The sequence below is a fragment of the Mustelus asterias genome, chromosome 18 (assembly GCF_964213995.1).
Source record: "Mustelus asterias chromosome 18, sMusAst1.hap1.1, whole genome shotgun sequence".
NCBI classification, from domain to species: Eukaryota; Metazoa; Chordata; class Chondrichthyes; order Carcharhiniformes; family Triakidae; genus Mustelus; species Mustelus asterias.
This window is the reverse complement of record NC_135818.1, coordinates 58878805-58898234: the sequence shown is the minus strand read 5'-3', so window position 1 is coordinate 58898234 and position 19430 is coordinate 58878805. Positions and strand designations below refer to the sequence as shown.

At 48.4% G+C, this 19430-nt stretch overlaps 1 protein-coding gene, 1 long non-coding RNA gene and 1 other non-coding gene across 3 annotated transcripts; 1 reads left to right on the top strand and 2 right to left on the bottom strand.

Annotated features, from left to right (window-relative positions):
* Nucleotides 1-851: 851 nt before the first annotated feature.
* Nucleotides 852-932, bottom strand: trnas-cga (transfer RNA serine (anticodon CGA)). Its single transcript has one exon. It is a non-coding gene; the product is annotated as a tRNA-Ser (tRNA).
* Nucleotides 933-4664: 3732 nt separating this feature from the next.
* On the bottom strand, nucleotides 4665-8552 carry LOC144507191 (uncharacterized). The gene is made up of 3 exons (XR_013500047.1): nucleotides 8358-8552; nucleotides 5907-5972; nucleotides 4665-4739 (listed from the first exon to the last, which is right to left on the bottom strand). It is a non-coding gene; the product is annotated as an uncharacterized LOC144507191 (long non-coding RNA).
* A 1319-nt stretch (nucleotides 8553-9871) lies between these two features.
* LOC144507190 (ankyrin repeat domain-containing protein 9-like) lies at nucleotides 9872-11165 on the top strand. The gene is given in 2 exon segments (XM_078234082.1): nucleotides 9872-10827; nucleotides 10830-11165. Coding segments are annotated over 2 exon segments (921 nt in total). The 5' UTR covers nucleotides 9872-10010; the 3' UTR covers nucleotides 10934-11165.
* The last annotated feature ends 8265 nt before the right edge of the window (nucleotides 11166-19430 follow it).

Sequence of the window (19430 nt, the reverse complement as noted above, 5' to 3'; positions counted from 1 at the left end):
GCACAGTTTCCTTAACCTCCTTCAGATGTGAGACAATCATCAGTTAGCATATGTGACCTGGAGGGTGAATTTGGGGTGATGATGTTCCTATGCACTTCATCATAGAATCCTACAATGCAGAAGGCGGCAATTCAGCTCATCGAGTCTGCACTGACCACAATCCCACCCAGCCCCTATTCCTGCAACCCCTCATATTTGCTCTGCTAATCCCCCTGACACTAAGGTTAATTTAGCATAACCAATCAACCTAACTCGCACATCTTTGGAGTGTGGGCAGATACCGGAGCACCCGGAGGAAACCCATGCAGACAGGGAGAATGTGCAAACTCTATACAGACAGTGACCTGAGGCCGGAATTAAACCCGGGTCCCTGGCACTGTGAGGCCATGATGTGGAGATGCCGGCGTTGGACTGGGGTAAGCACAGTAAGAAGTCTCACAACACCAGGTTAAAGTCCAATAGGTTTATTTGATAGCACAAGCCACAAGCTTTCGGAGCGCTGCCCCTTCATCAGGTGAGTGGGAGTTCTGTTCACAAAGAGGGCACATAAAGACACAAACTCAATTTACAAAATAATGGTTGGAATGCGAGTCTTTACAGGTAATCAAGTCTTAAAGGTACAGACAATGTGAGTGGAGAGAGGGTTAAGCACAGGTTAAAGAGATATGTATCGTCTCCAGCCAGGACAGTTAGTGAGATTTTGCAAGCCCAGGCAAGTTGTGAGGTAGCACTGTGAGGCAGCAGTGCTAACCATTGTGCCACCGTGCCGCCCAAAATTCACTAGGATTTGCAACTCTGTTTTGAGTCAGTGGCTGCCCTGAAGCAGTCAAGTAAACATTTCAAATCAGAATTGCTGCGAGGAGGTTCGAACCTGCGCCGGGACACCCCATTGGATTTCGAGTCCAACGCCTTAACCGCTCAGCCATTGCAGCTATAAATTCAATTTGCCATGGCAGGACTTGCTGACCTTTGTCCTCTCAGTGGTAAGGATCACAAGTTTTGGGTTTTTCTGTCAAAGAAGCCTTGGTGGCCCGCAGCTGTGTATCCTTTGGCAGTCAATACTGCAGCCATGGTACTCCAGTGCTGGAGGGAATAGCTGTTTAAGGCAAATGATGTGTTGCCTATCAAAAGCACTACCTTGTAATGACAGGTTTCGTGTTGCACCCATCCAGGTAAGTGGCAAATATTACAGCACACTCCAGATTTGCAGGTGGTGAAACAGCTTTGACCCAACCGTAACCTGAGAAATGTAGTCTGGGGTTGACCAAAACAGGTGCTTAAACTGCAAAAGAAACCGATTTTCTCCTGAAAGTTATTTTCTCCTGAAATTCATTTTCACTGTATTGATAACACAATCTTGGATAACTCATCAGAATTTTCCATAAGGGTGATATTATAGCATGCATTTTTCTGTTGTACCATTTATTTAATGTGCTACTTCATTGGCTGTAAAATGCTTTGGGGAATCCTGGGGCCGTCAAAAGGGTTATTAGAATGCAGTTTCTTTCTTTACTACAAACATTTAATGACAAACACTATGGCCATGGCCAGCACGGTGGCACAATGGTTAGCACTGCTGCCTCACAGCGCCAGGGACCCAGGTTCAATTCCAGCCTTGGGTTACTGTCTGTGTGGAGTTTGTACATTCTCCCCGGGTCTGCGTGAGTTTCTTCCGGGTGCTCCGGTTTCCTCCCACAGTCCAAAGGTGTGCGGGTTAAGTGGATTGGCCATAGTAAATTTACCCTAGTGTCAGGGGATTGGCAGGGTAAAAGTGTGGAGTTACAGGAATAGGGCCTAGGTGGGATGTGGTTGGCGTAGATTTGATGGGCTGAATGGCCTCCTTCAGTACTGTAGGGGTTCTATGTATTACTTTCAAGAGATTTATCGGTGTCCGAAAGTTATATGTCCTCAAGGTCAAATTGCACAATTGGTAACAAAAGTCTGAAAATCTAGGAAAGGTTTCCATAAAACCTTTGTTTTAACATTTGCAGATATCCTCTGGCATTGCTCACAGTGAGTCACTGTTTTAAAGCCATTTGAATGTAATATCACATTGAGCATAACCTCCAGAGCTGTTGCTGTGGGAATCAAATTGCACGGATCTCCATTATCATGTGAAAGTGAATATATTTTTTACTAATATACTAAGACCACCTATTTTCAACTTCATACTTTGCCCATGTCTCAGTTCATCGTTGAAATCCTCGTCCGTGCCTTTATTAACTCTGGACTCGAATATTACAATTCATGCCTGGTCGGTCCATTCACATTCTACCCTCTGTAAACCTGGATTCATCCAAAACTCTGTTGCCAATGTCTTCATTTGCAGCAATTCCCATTCCCCTACCACCCCTGTGCCCACTGACCTACACTGGTTCCCAGTAAAGCAACACCTCAATTTTAAAATTCCCATCCTGGTTTTCAAACCCCTCCATGACCTTGACTAAAATCTCCAACCCCATCACCCTCAGAGATGTCTGTGCTCCTCTAATTCTGGCCACTTGTGCATTCCCAATTATAATTGCTTCACCATTTATGCCCCAACCCTAAGTTGCCTAGGCTCCAAGCTCTGGAATTCCTTCTCTAGATCTATTTATCCCTCTACCTTTCTTTCCTCCTTTAATTCATTCCTTAAAACATACTTATTTGTCCAAGCTTCTGGTCATCGGTCCTAATATGTCCTTATGTGGTCTAATGTCATACTTCCTTTTATTATGTTCTTATGTAAATCCACCCTAAGTTGTTGTGGGCATCGGTGGCAAGGCCAGCATTTGTTGCCCATCCCCAATTTCCTTTGAGGGGGCAGCTAAGTGTCAACCACATTACTGTAGGTCCGGAGTCACATGTAGGCCCAGAGTGACATGTAGGCCAGACTAGGTAAAGATGGCAGATTTCCTTCCCTAAAGGACATTAGTGAACCAGATGGGGTTTTTAACAATCAATGATAATTTCATGGTCACCATTGTTGAGACTATCTTTATATTCCAGATTTTTTTAAACTGAATTTAAATTCCACCAGTTGCTCTGGTGGGATTTGAATCTGTTTCCACACAGCATTATCTTGGGCCTCTGGATTACTGGTCCAGTTTCATTAGTTGCTGTGCTGCTGCCTCTGACCTGTGGGCAACTTTGTGGGTTCAGATGTGTTTCGAAAGACCCACAAGAAAACCCCAATGCTGCCCGAAGGTCAAGGGCAGGTCAGTAGCTAAAAGTTTTCCTGTTTGAAAAATGGTAAGTCCATTTTCTATTTTGGAGCTGGGGGTTTGGGGGTCTTTGAGGGTGCTGCAGAATTATTGTGGCAGGAGAAGGGCTGTTGGAGGGGTGGAGTAAGTTGGGGGTCGTTAAAGGGGTGAGGGAATGTTTGAGGGGTGTTGGAGGGTTGGGTGGAGGTTGGGGTTTAGGGGAGATACTGTGGGGTGTTGGAGGGATAGGGAGGTTGGAGGTATGGCAGTTTCTGGGGAAAGGGGAAACAGTCAGTTCTTGTGTTAAGGCCATACTGAATATTTGTATCATTCTTCTCTAAAGACGTCTGGTAGATGTCTGATTAACAAATCATGGGGATAGTGTAATTGGTGTAAAAAGAGCAGATGCCATTTGTGGCATATTGTCAGTTGGTGCCACAGGAATCAGAATGGTAAGGTTGTATTAGCTACAGAGTTGAACTGTTTTGTAAATGTAGTAATCTATTTGTAGTCATTTTCCCAACATCAGTTTATTGCTCTGTGGTTAGTTACCCTTAGAGAATCAGCATCGTCCCTCCAATTTCACCATTGTCACAGTCACTCTATCTATCGAATATAGGTGTAATGAAAGAAAGATAAAACCTACATTTATAGAACACCTTTCACAATGATGCAAATCATTATAGTGAATTAAATACTTTGGAGTTGTAGTCATGGTATAATGTAGGCAATGGTATCAAATAGCGAAGCAGGCTCGAGGGGTTAAATGTCTTGCTCCTGCTCCTAATGCAAATGTTCATATGTCATTCTGGATGTGTAAGATGAGCTGGGTGAGATGGCCTCTGTCGTATATAATTATCTTGCAAACAGAGGGTGGAATTGTACTTGGAGTTCTGTTTATTTTGTTATTAATGGAAGTTGTAGGGTGAAATTGCCAGGACAGGAGTGTATCATGGGTTCATAATAAATCACTAATCTGTATATCCTCCAAATTATTCTCAAGAAGCCATTGACTTTAATCTTGTCCTTTTGTCTATTTATCTATTATCCCACTCTTTCTTGGTGCTCCATGAGCTTTTTGAGGAATGAAATATCATGATAAAACTGTGTTTGCATAGTAGGTATTGAAAATATATTGTAATAATAAACAGCAATCAGCAGAGTCTTCAGAGTTGTTGATCATGAAAACACAGATACAAGTATGAACCATTCAGCATTTTCCCTCTGGCCTCTTAAAACTGTGTTGCACAGAGACACCTGAAGACTCCAAAGCTTCTCACTGGCAGTGAACACCTATGTTGTTCAATTATTCCATGTTGTTGCTCAAGGGTCATTTGATCTTTTGACTCTGTAAGATTGCTGATAAAATAGAAATAATTAAATTAAATAATATCATGCACCCAGGCAGGAGAATGTTTTCTAATTCTTCTACAGAATGGAGAAGATCTTGTCAGTTTATCTGGGTTGCCAGATAATCTTACCCCCAAAAATGAAATACCCACTGTGCAGCCTTGAATGCAAACAACCCACCTGCCGCGGCCACCAGAGACACAAAGCCTGTCAAGGCAAAAACAATCTGAGTCAAAACATCCCACAAAGGCCTGACACAGGATGAAAAGCCAAATAGCCCCAGAAAATTCAGGACAGTCAGTCAGTCTGATTTTCTATTCAAAGCTTTTGTTAAAAAACACACAAAAAATATCTGAATGGAACTGCTCTCTTCCTGTTGAGGATTAAAAGTGAAATGTTTATCATGTGGACATAAATAAAAAGTATAACCAAAAGAGAAAATGTTGGAAAATCTCAGCAGGCTGGGCAGCATCTGTAAGGAGTGAAAATAGGTGACGTTTCGAGTCCAGATGATCCTTTGACAAAGGGTCATCTGGACTCAAAACGGCAGCTCTTATCACTCCTTCGAGATGCTGCCAGACCTGCTGAGATTTTCCAGCATTTTCTCTTTTGGTTTCAGATTCCAGCATCCGCAGTAATTTGCTTTTATTAAATAAGTACTATAACCGCAATCTGTAAGATTGTTCAGATGGATGATGTGAAGGAGGGAGAAGAGTGGAAGTTTTTTTTCTCCTCTCATTTCTCTCTTGTTTTTGCTTTTACCCTCACAGCCATTCACACCTTCCATAAACACATCTTTTGGTTCTTTAATTGTCTCAACACCCTCCAGCCCCACACCACCAACTCTTGTCATTTAGTCATTCCTGTGTTCTGCCCTGTCGCAGACCTTCCCTTTTAGTCCTTCTTTCTCCCCCCCCCCCCCCCACTACCCCCCCCCCCCCCCCCTCTCCTCCACTGCCCCCAATCCCCTACATGTTTAATACATAATTATATTGCCAACTTTTCTCAGTTCTGGTGAAAACTCATCAGGCTGAAACATGCACTGTCTCATAGTGTTTTACAGCACAGGAAGAAGGTCCTTTGGCCCACCGTGTCTGTGCAGGCCATCAAGAACCTACCTATTCTAATTCCATCTTTCAGCACCTGGTCCGTAGCCTTGTATTCTATGGCACTTCAAGTGCTCATCTAAATGCTTCTTACATGTTGTGAGGGATCCTGCCTTTACCACCTCTTCAGGCAGTGAGTTCCAGACTCCCATCACCCTCTGGGTGAAAAAGTTTTTCCTCAAATCCCCTCTAAATCGTCTGTCTATTACTGTAAATCTATGCCCCCGGTTAGGGACCCCTCTGCTGAGGGGAAAAGTTTCTTCCGTACCTACCGTATCCATGTCCCTCATAATTCTGTACATCTCAATCAGGTCCCACCTCAGCCTTCTCTGCTCTAAAAAAAGACAGTAAGAAGTCTCACGACACCAGGTTAAAGTCCAACAGGTTTATTTGGTAGCAAATACCATAAGCTTTCGGAGCGCTGCTCCTTCGTCAGATGGCACCCCAGTCCAACGCCGGCATCTCCACATCATGGCTAAAGAAAAACTCCAGCCTAACCAACCTCTTGTCATAGCTGAAATGCTCCAGCCCAGGCAACATCCTGGTGAAGCTCCTCTGCACCCTCTCTAGTGCAATCACGTCCTTCCTATAGTGAGGCGATCAGAACTGCACACAGTACTCTAGCTGTGGGCTAACGAATGTTTTATACAGCTCCATCATAACCTACCGACTCTTATACTCTATCTCTTGGCTAATAAAGGCAAGTATCCCGCATGCCTTCTTAACCTTGCTGCCTTCAGGGATCCATGGACATGCACCCCAACATCCCTCTGGTCTTCTGTACTTCCTTGCGTCCCACCATTCATACCATGCGAGGTATTGCCAATGGTTTCTGTTTCTATTTCAGAATGCTAGCAGCTGCCAATAATAAAATGCTGGAATGTAATCAGTTCTGATGAACGGTCACAGACCTGAAGCGTTGGCTTTGTCTTGTTGTTTTTATATAGATGTTGAGTCTTCCCCCCCGTCCCCCGCACCCTCAATCCCGCTACCCCCAGTATTTTCTGTTCATTCAGATTTCCAGAATCTGCATTTTTGATGAGCTTGGGCGAGTTACACTGTGATATTGAGTAGATCTTTATTCTTGTGATAAAAACCAAAAGTGCTGCAGAAACTGGGCGGATCCTGCAGCAGCATTCTGTGGGAAATGAAACTGAAAGGAACATTAACTCTTGTTTCCCTTTCCAAAAATGCTGCCAGACCTGCTGAGTATTTCCAGCACTCTCCCTTTATGTTTCAAATCTCCAGCAGCTGCAGTATTTTGCTCTTATTTAGATAAATAGAGTTTTACAAAAGAGGCCCTTCAGCCCATCTCGTTGGCCATCAAGAACATATCTATTCTAATCCCATTTTCCAGCACTTGGGTGCCTAGACTTGTATGCTAACATGCTTCAAATGCTCATCTAAATACTTCTTAAATGTTGTGAGGGTTCCCACTTCTACCACCCACTCAGGCCCTGAGTTCCAGATTCCCACCACTCTCTGCAAGAAAAGTTTTTCCTCACATCTCCTATAACTTGCTCCTTAACTTAAATATATGCCCCTTGGTTATTGTCCCCTCTGCTAAGGGGAAAAGTTCCTCATTATCTACCCTATCTATGCCCCTCATAATTTTATACACCTCAATCAGGTCCCCCCTCAGCCTTCTCTGTTCCAAGGAAAACAAGCGCAATCTATCCAGTCTCTCTTGATAGCTGAATCGTTCCGGCCCGGGCAACATCGTGGTGAATCTCCTCTGCACCTTCTCTAGTGCAACCACTTCCTTCCTACCGTGTGGTGACCAGAACCACACACCACTCCAGCTGTGGCCTAACCAGCATTTTATACAGCTCCATCATAACCTCCCTGCTCTTATATACAATGCAGTAAGAAGTTTAACAACACCAGGTTAAAGTCCAACAGGTATATTTGGTAGCAAAAGCCACTAGCTTTCGGAGCGCTGTTCCTTCATTCCTTATATACAATGCCTCAGTTAATAAGGGCAAGTATCCCATGTGTCTTCTTAACCACCTTATCTACCTGTCCTGGTATCTTCAGAGATCTATGGACATGCACAACACGGTCCCTCTGGTGCTCTGTACTTCCGAGCGTCCTACCATTCAGTGTAAGACCATAAGACCACAAATCATAGGAGCAGAATTAGGCCACTCGGCCCATCGAGTCTGCTCCGCCATTCAATCATGGATATTTTTCTCATCCCCATTCTCCTGCCTTTTCCCCATCACCTCCCGATCCCCTTATTAATCAAGAACCTATCTATCTCTGTCTTAAAGACACTCAATGACCTGGCCTCCACAGCCTTCTGCGGCAAAGAGTTCCACAAATTCACCGCTCTCTGGCTGAAGAAATTCCTCCTCATCTCTGTTTTAAAGGATCGTCCCTTTAGCCTGAGGTTGTGCCCTCTGGTTCTAGTTTTTTCTACTGGTGGAAACATCCTCTCTACATCCATCGTATATTCCCTTGCCTTGTTAGTCCTCTCAAAATGCGTCACCTCACATTTTTCAGGGTTAAATTCCATTTGCCACTGTTCTGCCCACCTGACCAGTCTGTCAATATTGTCCTGTGAGACTTTACTCACTATTTACCACACCACCAATTTTGGTCTCCTCTGTGAATTAACTTCTCCCACCTCCTACATTCACGTGTTTATCTTTTTGTGTCGCCTCCACATCCTTTCAAATAAAAAATAAAACTCTTGACGTAAGAGCAATGAGTTAACCTGTAAACTTTCCAAAAGGTGCTGCAGCTGTCGGAGCGACTGAGCTGGCAATGCTGAATATTTCATCGGTGGAAGTGTTCAGAGAGGGGTGAGCATCGCTGTTAAATAATAGATGGGGGAGGGGAGGAGGAGGGGGGAGGTTGTAAGTGAGACAAGTGGAAAAAGAGGAGAAGCTGGAACATGAGATGGGATCCAGGACACACTCTGGCTGCCAGGACTCTTGACATAAATGGTCTGGGCTGAGTGAGGGGGGGGGGGGGGGCGGAGAGGAGCGGGGAGCTGGGGGAGAAGGGGGGAGGAGCTGGGGGAGAAGGGGGAGGAGCTGGGGGAGAGGGGGGAGGAGCTGGGGAAGGGGAGGATCTGGGGGGGGGAGGATCTGGGGGGGGGGAGGATCTGGGGGGGGGAGGATCTGGTGGGGGGGAGGATCTGGGGGGAGCCGGAGGGAGGAGCTGGGGGAGGGGGAAGGAGCTGGGGGAGGGGGAAGGAGCTGGGGGAGGGGGAAGGAGCTGGGGGAGGGGGAAGGAGCTGGGGAAGGGGGAAGGAGCTGGGGGGGGAGGGGGAAGGAGCTGGGGGGGAGGGAAGGAGCTGGGGGTGGAGGGGGAAGGAGCTGGGGGGGGAGGGGGAAGGAGCTGGGGGAGGAGGGGGAAGGAGCTGGGGGAGGAGGGGGAAGGAGCTGGGGGAGGAGGGGGAAGGAGCTGGGGGAGGAGGGGGAGGAGGGGGAAGGAGCTGGGGGAGAGGGGGGAGAAGCTGGGGGAGAGGGGGGAGAAGCTGGGGAAGAGGGGGGAGGAGCTGGGGGAGAGGGGGGAGAAGCTGGGGGAGAGGGGGGAGAAGCTGGGGAAGAGGGGGGAGGAGCTGGGGAGAGGGGGAGGAGCTGGGGAGAGGGGGGAGGAGCTGGGGGAGAGGCAGGAGGAGCTGGGGAAGGGGAGGATCTGGGGGAGAGGGAAGGAGCTGGGGGAGAGGGAAGGAGCTGGGGGGAGTACGGGGAAGGAGCTGGGGGGAGGAGGGAGAAGGAGCTGGGGGGAGGAGGGGGAAAGGAGCTGGGGGAGGGGAAAGGAGCTGGGGGAGGGGGAAGGAGCTGGGGGAGGGGGAAGGAGCTGGGGGAGGGGGAAGGATCTGGGGGGAGGGAGGGAGGGAGGGAGGAGGAAGGGGAGCTGGGGAGGGAATGGTTGGGGAGGAACTGGGGGTGGGGGAGAGGAGCTGGTGAAGGGGAGGAGCTGGGGAGAGGGAGAGGAGGTGGGGGAGGGGCAGGGGCAGGAGCTGGAGGGAGCTAGGGGGAGGGAAGGAGGGAGGAGCTGGGGTGGGGGGGAGGTGGAGCTGGGGGAAGAGGAGGATTTGGGGGGAGCAGGGGAGGGCGAGGGGAAGGGGAGGGGCGGGGCTCACCCTCCCTCTGTTCATTGGTCAGGGTGAGGGGGCGGGTCCAGTACAGGTGGCCAATGGGCGGGGCAGTGGCGGGGCTAGATGGTATAAATAGAGAGAGGGAGGCGCGGCGCCCGGCTCCCCGGCTCCGGGGGACTGGGGACTGAGAAGCGGATTGAGCGCCAGGCGGGCAGCCGCCCTGTGGTCAGTAGCCGGCTTCCCTGTGCTTTGGGAGCGGCTGGAGTTGACCGTGAGCCCCGGGGCTTGGGAGGCAGACAGCAGCCGGCTGTCCCAGCCATGCCGTGGGAGCTGGCAGCCTCCTGCTCCCCCGGGCACGCCCAGCAGCGCCGCTGGCAGAAGCGCTGCAAGAAATCCTCCTTCGCCTTCTACCAGGCGGTGCGGGACCGGCTGCCGGTCTGGATGCTGGAAGAGATGCGGACCATGGAGGTGTTCCACTGGGAGGAGAGCGGGCGGGCCAGCAGCTACTCGCCCGCCGAGGCGCTGCTCTACGCCCTGGTGCACGACCACCAGCCGTACGGGCAGTACCTGCTGTCCCAGGAGCCGCGGGCAGCGCTGGCCGTGCCCAGCCCCAGCTTCTGCTGCTGCCAGGCGCCGGGGCCGCAGCTGGCCATGGCCGTGCGCTACAACCGGGCGGCCACCCTGGCGCGGATGCTGGAGGTGCTGCGGCGGAGCTTCCCGCCCGAGGAGCGGCGGTGCTACGTGGACCGGCGGGGCTGCCAGGCGGTGGAGGGCGGCAAGACGCCGCTGCACCTGGCGGCCGAGCTGGGCCGCCCCGAGTGCCTGGCGCTGCTGCTGGCCCACGGCTCGTCCCCTTACCTGGCGGACTGCGAGGGCAACACGGCGCTGGACACGCTGCTGGGCCGCCTGCTGTGCGAGCGGGGCCGGGCGGACACCGAGAGCCGGGGGAGGCGCTGCCTGCACAGCCTGCTGCTCTTCATGCCGCACATCAGCCTCAAGACGCGGGCGGCGCTCCGGGACAAAGCCGGCCTCTGGCGGCCCTTGCTGGGCACGGATCTCTATCAGTGGCTCTCGGGCTGCAGCCCGCCGCCCCTCTTCACCAGCGCCATGCAGACTTTAATCAGGGCGATCGGCCCGAGCATTTCCCGGAGGGTTTGGACCAGTTGCCCATCTCCCACCTCCTGAGAACCGTGGACTTTAAACCGGCCGCAGAGAGCAGCGCTCACTCCAGCTTTAAATGATGCACCTCTCTCCCAGGGATCCTTCCTTTTGATACTGACTGCTCAAGGACATTTCCCTTTATGAATGCTAAAGGACATTTCTTTTTCGTGAATGCTGAAGAACTTTCCTTTTTCAGGAACGCGAAAGCAACATTTCTTCATTGCTCACGAACATTTATTTTTGATCCTGCGAAAGAACCTTTCTCTCTGTAAACAGCTAAAGAACTTTTCCTGGGATGCTAAAGAAACATTTCTTTTTCATTGCTAAAGAACCTTTCTCTTTCAACACTGCTAAAGAAAGGACAGTGGTCAAAAGAAAACGTGTTGTGTTTTTTTTGCTGTGCCTGTAAATCAAAGCCTTGTTTCTAGATTTTAACAAATGCCAAACCATAAGAGATTAACTTTTGTTTGGAAATGAGAAACTTCCAGCACCGACTGTACATTTGAGGAGCTGTGCTTGTCCGCAGTTTTTAATTTATATGTATATAGTCGATTCAAACTTTCGTTTGGACGAATAAAACTCTTTAATGCACTTGGATGGGAAATGTTGTCACTGCATGCATGCTCTCTTGAGTTTTATTGCATACAGTAAATTATTTGTCAAAACTCGGTGTTTGGAGGATTTTCAAGTCAGCCTCTTAACACCTGATGTTGAAGTGAACTTTGTTTTAACGCCCTGTTAAAAGTTAAAAGATTAAAAGGTAAAGTTTGCCATAGTTCCAGATACCCATAGCCTGTGACTGGCGACGATTTTAACCTGAGGATCACTACACAGTAGTGCAGTGGTTAGCACTGCTGCCTCACTGCACCAGGGACCCAGATTCAATTCCCGGTTTACGTCACTGTCTGTGTGGAGTTTGCACATTCTCCCCGTGTCTGCGTGGGTTTCCTCCCGGTGCTCCAGTTTCCTCCCACACTCCAAAGATGTGCGGGTTAGGTTGATTGGCCATGCTGAAGTTGCCCTTAGTGTCAGGCGGATTGGCAGGGTAAATACGTGGAGTTGCGGGAATAGAGCCAGGATTGGATTGTCGTCAGTGCAGACTCGATGGGCCAATGCCCTCCTTCTGCACAGTAAGAAGTCTAACAACACCAGGTTGTTAGGTTTCCAACCTGGTGTTGTTAGACTTCTTACTGTGTTTACCCCAGTCCAATGCCGGCATCTCCACATCATGACTTCCTTCTGCACAGTAAGAGTTTTAACAACACCAGGTTAAAGTCCAACAGGTATATTTGGTAGCAAATGCCATTTGCTTTCGGAGCGCTGCTCCTTCGTCAGATGGAGTGGAAATCTGCTCTCAAACAGGGCACAGAGGCACAAAATCAAGTTACAGAATACTGATTAGAATGCGAATCTCTACAACCAACCAGGTCTTAAAGATACAGACAATGTGAGTGGAGGGAGCGTTAAGCACAGGTTAAAGAGATGTGTATTGTCTCCAGACAGGACAGCCAGTGAGATTCTGCAAGTCCAGGAGGCAAGCTGTGGGGGTTACTGATAGTGTGACATCTGGAGACAATACACATCCCTTTAACCTGTGCTTAATGCTCCCTCCACTCACATTGTCCGTATCTTTAAGACCTGGTTGGTTGTAGAGATTCGCATTCTAATCCGTATTCTGTAACTTGATTTTGTGTCTCTGTGCCCTGTTTGAGAGCAGATTTCCACTCCATCTGACGAAGGAGCAGAGCTCCGAAAGCATTTGCTACCAAATAAACCTGTCGGACTTTAACCTGGTGTTTACCCCAGTCCAACGCCGGCATCTCCACATCATTCTTTCTGCACTGCAGGGATTCTATGATTCTACACCTCAAGCGAGGGGCAAGGTTGAGAATAACCTCAGCTGGAACGGGCATTGAACCTGTGCTGTTGGTGTTGCTCTGTATCACTAATCAGCCGTCCAGCCAACCAATCTCCATTCAAATGGTATACCAAGGTGAACAGCACTGTTCACACAATGAGAGGGCAGGAGTGTAATGTGAACAGGTTAACTAACTGCTTTGCCCTCATTGTAACGTTGCTTAACAAATTCCGATCAGCGCGCTCTGCTCAAGTATGTTGGGAGTAAAATAGAAACTGAAATCCGAATCTCTAAATCCCTTCAGGGAAGTGAGGAGAATATCTACCGCAGATCGACAAACAGCCCTCGTTACCATAGAAACAGTTATAACGGTTACAGAGTGCCCAATAAAATAGCCAAGCAAAAATGGTCGCCTTTCACTAAGCTGTTGCTAACGGGGCTAAAGTTTAGATGGGCTAGTCTGTGGTGTGAGGGTGAGTTTATATAATATGTGGGTCAATGATCTTTGTGATTACACTCAAATAGTTAATTTTATTGTGGAGTATTGCAGGAGTGTTGATACTGTTTGGAGCTCTATTTGTTAATCATCATGTACATAGAAACTGCTAATCAGTGGTCTCAAGTAGAAGTTTGTCTAACAAAGTGGCTAATTTTCTCCGTTACCTCTTTGAAAGCTGAAGATATCACAGAAAGATGGTCAGGTTCAGACAGTGACCCCTCTGCCGCACTATTTCTGTCACGCCCCGGCTACCAGGCTTAAATTATGGTCACTGCACAAACTTAGATTTGACCCCTTTGCCTTCCCTGTAATGCTTCCTCAAGTGAACTGGTGCGATGGTCTGTATTGCCACCTGCCTGATGCTTATAGAAATGGAACCTCTTCCCCCTCACACAGCTCTTCTCGATATTAAAATCCATTCTGCAGTTATTCCAAATTAAGAAGGTGCGATGACTACTGTGGACACTCCTGTTGTGTTGTCCTGCTTTCCTGACCAAGCCTTTTCAAGTATTGATGTTGGCATCATATTAAAGTACAGGAATGTCCTATTTGACCTGTGTTAGTAAATTAGATTGAGAATGAAAATGTAATCACCAGACGGACAGATCTGTTTTATTTTACATGATATTAGGAGGTTATTAGATTTTGAATGAAAATACTTTGCACGTGGGTAGATCTTAACATTAGTTGTTTACTTGTCTGATTGTTTTTGTAACATGGTTAAGGCCATCCCGGTGAAATAGGTAGTAGTCGGTCCTTCATTTTCTTCCTTCTAATGTTGCCATTTTTATTCAACATAATGATATAATTGGCAGATGTCCTGAAAGTTAGAGGCTATAGCTTCAGGGTTCAATATGGGGGCACTTAGCAATGTAGTTGAACCTGCAACACTGCAATAAGAAATGTGGTAGCTACAGTTAAGATGCAACATCATCTAATGCATCTTGGATTTGATCATTGTCAAGCTGTTTAATTTATAGCAGTGTTGTATTATGCAAACTCAGCATCTCTCGGTAGGACAAGGTCACCAACTCTGAGGTCCTGGAGCTTGTTAATCCCAGCAGCATACACTCTTTGCTAAGCCAACGACACTTGTGCTGATCCAGCCACATTCATGAGATGGATGAGGTCGCATGCCCAAAGACCTTCTGTACACTGGCCACTGGGTCACATCCTCCTGGGCACCCTTACTTCTGTTACAAGTGTTTGGATTTTTCAGTCCTGCCCACCATGGGACTGGAAATCCACACCCAAAGTCAACAAACCTTTGGCTGGTCCATTAAATTTTCCATCCTGACCACGGAAAATCCCAGCCAAGGACACCTGCGAGAGGGCAGACATCAACACTGCCACCTGGGAGGCACTCGCTGGTGGCTGTGATCTCTGGAGGTTGACTGAAAGGGGTATTGGAAGAGGTGAGCATAAAAAACACTCAGCAGACAAAGGAGAGGGTGCAGAGAAAACAGGCCAATGAATCTTGAACCTTCTAAGCCCAGTGGCTCCCTCTACAGTAAATGCCAGAGTGGGAGTCCTGAGCTACACCAGGTTACACTTAACACAAAACTGGCAACCATGGGAGAAAACCATTGTCTTATTAGGCAAAAGACTGCTACCATTACTGTTGAATCTACATTTGTTTAAAAAGAAAGTCTCACTCAACAAGATCTTACTGAGTATGGAGTGTTACAGTGAAGGGCATGTCAAAAATGCCAACCCATTCAGTATAAGCAGTGGGGGCTGTAATTGAGAGAACACTGCATTGTTGTTCTGGCTTTTGAATGCAATATTCAATCAAGTGGTCATAAAGATCCTGTGGCACAATTTCAAAAAGAGCAGGAACTTTTCCCTGCGTCCGTGCCAACATTCCTCCCTCAGTGAACACCAAAAAAGGCAGATTGCCTCTTTGTATGATCCTGCTCTGTACTAAATTCACCTAAAGTTTATTTATTAGTCACAAGTAAGGCTTACATTAACACTGCAATGAAGTTACTGTGAAATTCTCCTAGTCGCCACACTCTGGCACCTGTTCGGGTCAATGCGCCTAACCAGCACGTCTTTCAGATTGTGGGAGGAAACCGGAGCAGCCGGAGGAAACCCGCACAGACACAGGGAGAATGTCTGTTTGGAGTCTGCACAATGACCCAAGCCAGGAATCGAACCCAGGTCCCTGTCGCTGTGAGGCAGCAGTGCTAACCACTGTGCCACCCCTATATTATATTTACCCTATTTCAAAGGTCATTTATTACATATGAAGTGCTCTGGGTTGTCAGAGGATGTGATCGTGTGATGGAGAAATGCAGATTTGTTTCAAACTGTCCGATGAAGCCGCAAGATTCTTTCAGCACGCTTGCAGTACAGTGTCCGCCCCACAATGGAAACACTCCCTGATGGAGCAAAGGATCCTCTCTCTGTGCGCCCTTGTTCAGAAGAATGTTCAGAGCAGCAGGTTGCCATGACAGTTGAACAAATGTTTCCAGGAAACAATCTATCATTAAGTAATCTTAGGATCTAATGCAGAGTGCTCCAGAGCGCCACCTGAAATGCAATCCCTCACATTTCATTTGCATTAATAATCTGCGCTGGTTAGCACTGATTAAACATTCTGATTAAAATATTTTACGACACAGTAATTGCTTCTCTAACCCATTAGTATTTCTTCCATTGCTTTCTATGATCTTTTTGCTGTTCTAGGCAATTACTGTCTCAATTCGCCATTTCATCATCACAATCACTAAATAAATTTGATTTGGCTTGGCATGAATTTACAGTAGCATGTTTTTGATTAACTTGAAAACTGAAGGGTAAAGCATCAGAATCTAAGTTTTAAATTATTTTCCTTTATGGGCCTCCTATCTATTGGAAGAAAAACTGCAGTAAAGCCTGTAAAAATATATTCTTTATATTATAAATTTAAAGTCAATTAACAAACAGCCTATATGACAGCACACAGGAATGGTAGGATCTTTGAAAATTGTGTGCAGGCAAATAACATGATTTAAAGTGCAATTTTAATAAGATGTGGATTGGGAAACATGCACATTTAGCACACTGAAGTGCGTTGAATAACTGAGGATAATGGCAATGATTGAGCCTCTACGTCCTCTCATTTATTCTTTTGATGAGATTGCACAGATTAGCTGCGAATTTGTGGATTGCACTAACACATAACAATGCTAGTCTCTGTACCGATCTCGAGGTCAGAAACTTAGGGGGCAATCTTACCAATCTTATACGAATGAGCGTGAAAACGGGAGAGATTCAGAGATTCTCCAGCCTCCCAGCTGCACGCTTCCCGCCATTGGGAGGTGGTGCGTTTTTTGCTAGCGGCGGGATTCTCTGGTCCCGTTGCTGTCAACGGGAATTCCCATTTATGCACCCCACATTGGTGGGAAGCCCATGGACAGGGGTGTGATGCTGGTGGGACTGGAGAATCCCACCGACATAAATGGCTGGACAATTCCAGCCCTGTTTTTTTGGCGAGGCCCCAAGTGAAATCTTATGGCACTTAATGTAAAAAATGATGCTCAATCTGATTTCTGCCATTAGAGGGAGTGGACAGAGTCTATTCTCACCAGAAAACCAGCTGCTCACACTAGAGTGCGCTATTGCGCATGCGCAGATCTGTGCAACAGGGAGACCTGCCAGGCATCCCTCCCGCAGATATTGCGTGCACCCCCAATCGCTGGATTCCCCAGCCGACCCCCCCCAGCCCGGTCGATTGCCGCCTGAAACCCCCCAACCCTGGCCCAGTTGATCGAACACCATCCTCTCCGGCCCAGTTGATCACAGCCCGAACCCCCCACCCCAGGCCCATCGTTCACCGATTGCAGAGAGCACCATCATGGTCCCACCCCTTGGCACTGCCTGGTACCTGGTGGAGTTCTAGGGTGCCCGGCTGGCACTGCCCAACTGGCACTGCCCCTGATCACCGAGGGGGGCCTCAATGGCCTCCGGACCTACTGGCAAGGCCATCACATCAAGTCCCAGTTGGTGAGGACATTCACCCGCGAGGCTTTTAAGGCAAGTGAACCCAGACGATAGCGGACAATAGCACTAACAATATGGAAATTAGAATTTAAATATTGAAATCACGGCAGAAATCCGGTGCTCGTAAGATCGCGAGATTTTCGCCTCACGCGATCTCTCGCGTGTCCTGCCCATTCACCAGCATGATGAGCCGGTAATATCGCCTCCTTAGACAGAGGGGGGGATTCACCAGCCCTGTTCACCATTAGTGGGATGGTTCGATGGTCAATAAGTGGGGTGTCAGGACCAAAACGGGATCCTCGCTGGGGGACAAACTCATCACAATGCTCCTGGCCTGCCCCACCGGCCCCAATCAGGTTCCCACCCAGAGTGGCTGAGAACCCCAAAACTATTCCAAACTTCTGTTTTAAATGTGGGTTTCACATCCAATACAAACCCTCCTGCCCTTCACTCGCCTCCCCAGCAGCCTCTGCACTGGGTGGACTTTTGTGCTGGTCATGACCAGCATGGACCTGGCACATTGGACCCAGAGAGAGATCGAGGAGGTAAGTCCAGTGCCCGTGTGCTTCTCTGCCACTGTCAGGCTGCAAGAGGGAGGGTCCCCCAAGAGTCTCGGGGGTTGGTTGGGCTCGGGCTAGGGGCAAGGGCTTGATGTCGGCACACTCCCTCGGCATGGCGGTCTCGTGGCTGGACTGCCCCTTCCACCCTAGGAAAACCTGAAGGCTTAAAGTTTTTAGTTTATTTATTAGTGTCACAAGTCAGCTTACATTAACACTGCAATGAAGTTACTGTGAAAATCCCACACTCTGGCGCCTGTTTGGGTACACTGAGGGAGAATTTAGCATGACCAATGCACCTAACCAGCACGTCTTTCAGTTTGTGGGAGGAAACCGGAGCACCCGGAGGAAACCCACGCAGACACGGGGAGAACATGTAGACTCTGCACAGACAGTGACCCAAGCCGGGAATCGAACCCAGGTCCCTGGCGCTGTGAGGCAGCAGTGCTAACCACTGTGCCACTGTGCTGCCTTGGTATGGTGATATCAGGTATCCCTCTGATCAAAGTCTGAATTCTGGCCTGTGAACTGTGAAAGCTTTGAAGCGAGTTATTCACTTTAATTTTCATATTCCCTTGGACACCTGGCAGGCTTCCAAATCCCAACAACACCTCAGTCTGCAGTCTGACTTTCCCTCTTTCAGAAGCTGCAGGTGTGAGAAGACCCCTCCCAGTCCTCTGACTGCCACAGGAGGAGGAATTGTCTTCTCTGCAGCTGCTCACTCAGCCCCATTCTTTTAACACAGCATTTATTTCAAATCTCCGTGTCTTCATGGAAAGCTCAAAGCCTTTGAAATCTCTCAAAACTCTTTGAAAAGCTTCGTTTCCTTTGACTCTCCTTTGATTGACAGCTTAATGGTTTTTATTCAGCACCTCTGACCGCAGGCAGCTGCAGGCAGCTCCAAAGCGGCTAAGCGCTCTCAGGTCCTCCTCTGTGTAAACATTGTGGTTAGGAACAATGTGGGGGAGGAGGGGTACTTGTTACGCATTAAACCCTGAAGGGAAAGATTAACAAATGGAGCTGACTGCATGCTGTCTGAAAATGGTTGGGGGTGGTGGGGGGGGGGGACGCTGAGGGGGGGACTGAGGTTGGGGGGGGGTGCGGAAATCAGGTCGCCCTCATGCTTGTGTGGAGGGAGTGGGGGGATGACTGATTATCTTAGTGGTGTGGGGTGAAGATGCCTCTCTTTGCTGAGGTGTTGGAGGTGCTCTCCTAGTCAGCAGGGGTTATCATTTCCATTGTGGGGGTGGGGGTGGGGGGGTGGGAAGAGGGCCTCTGTCTAAACATAGATATTGGGGCCCCCTTTAAAAGCCGTGCCCTGGTCTCTGAACAGCCGGGCTGGGTGGCGGGAGGGGGGTGCGGGGGGGGGCGGAGCGGGTTTGCACTCCACATAAATTTAAATGGGTAAGGTGGGTAATCCCACCTCACAGCGGCTGTTAACGCCAGTGGGAAACTCTCCGGTATTCTCCCTGGCACGGGCACTTAAAACTGATTTGGGTGAATTGTGCTCAAAGTTTCCTGTGGAGCTCGGTCGAAGCCTCGCTTTATTGGCATTGGGAATTTAATTTCACCCAGGCAACCTGGGTGAGCAAAACAATTCATCTTAAAATGTGAGTGTGTCACTGATGACACTCGTACGAGTCTGTGTACCTGTCCAGATCATTCTTGCTTCAATA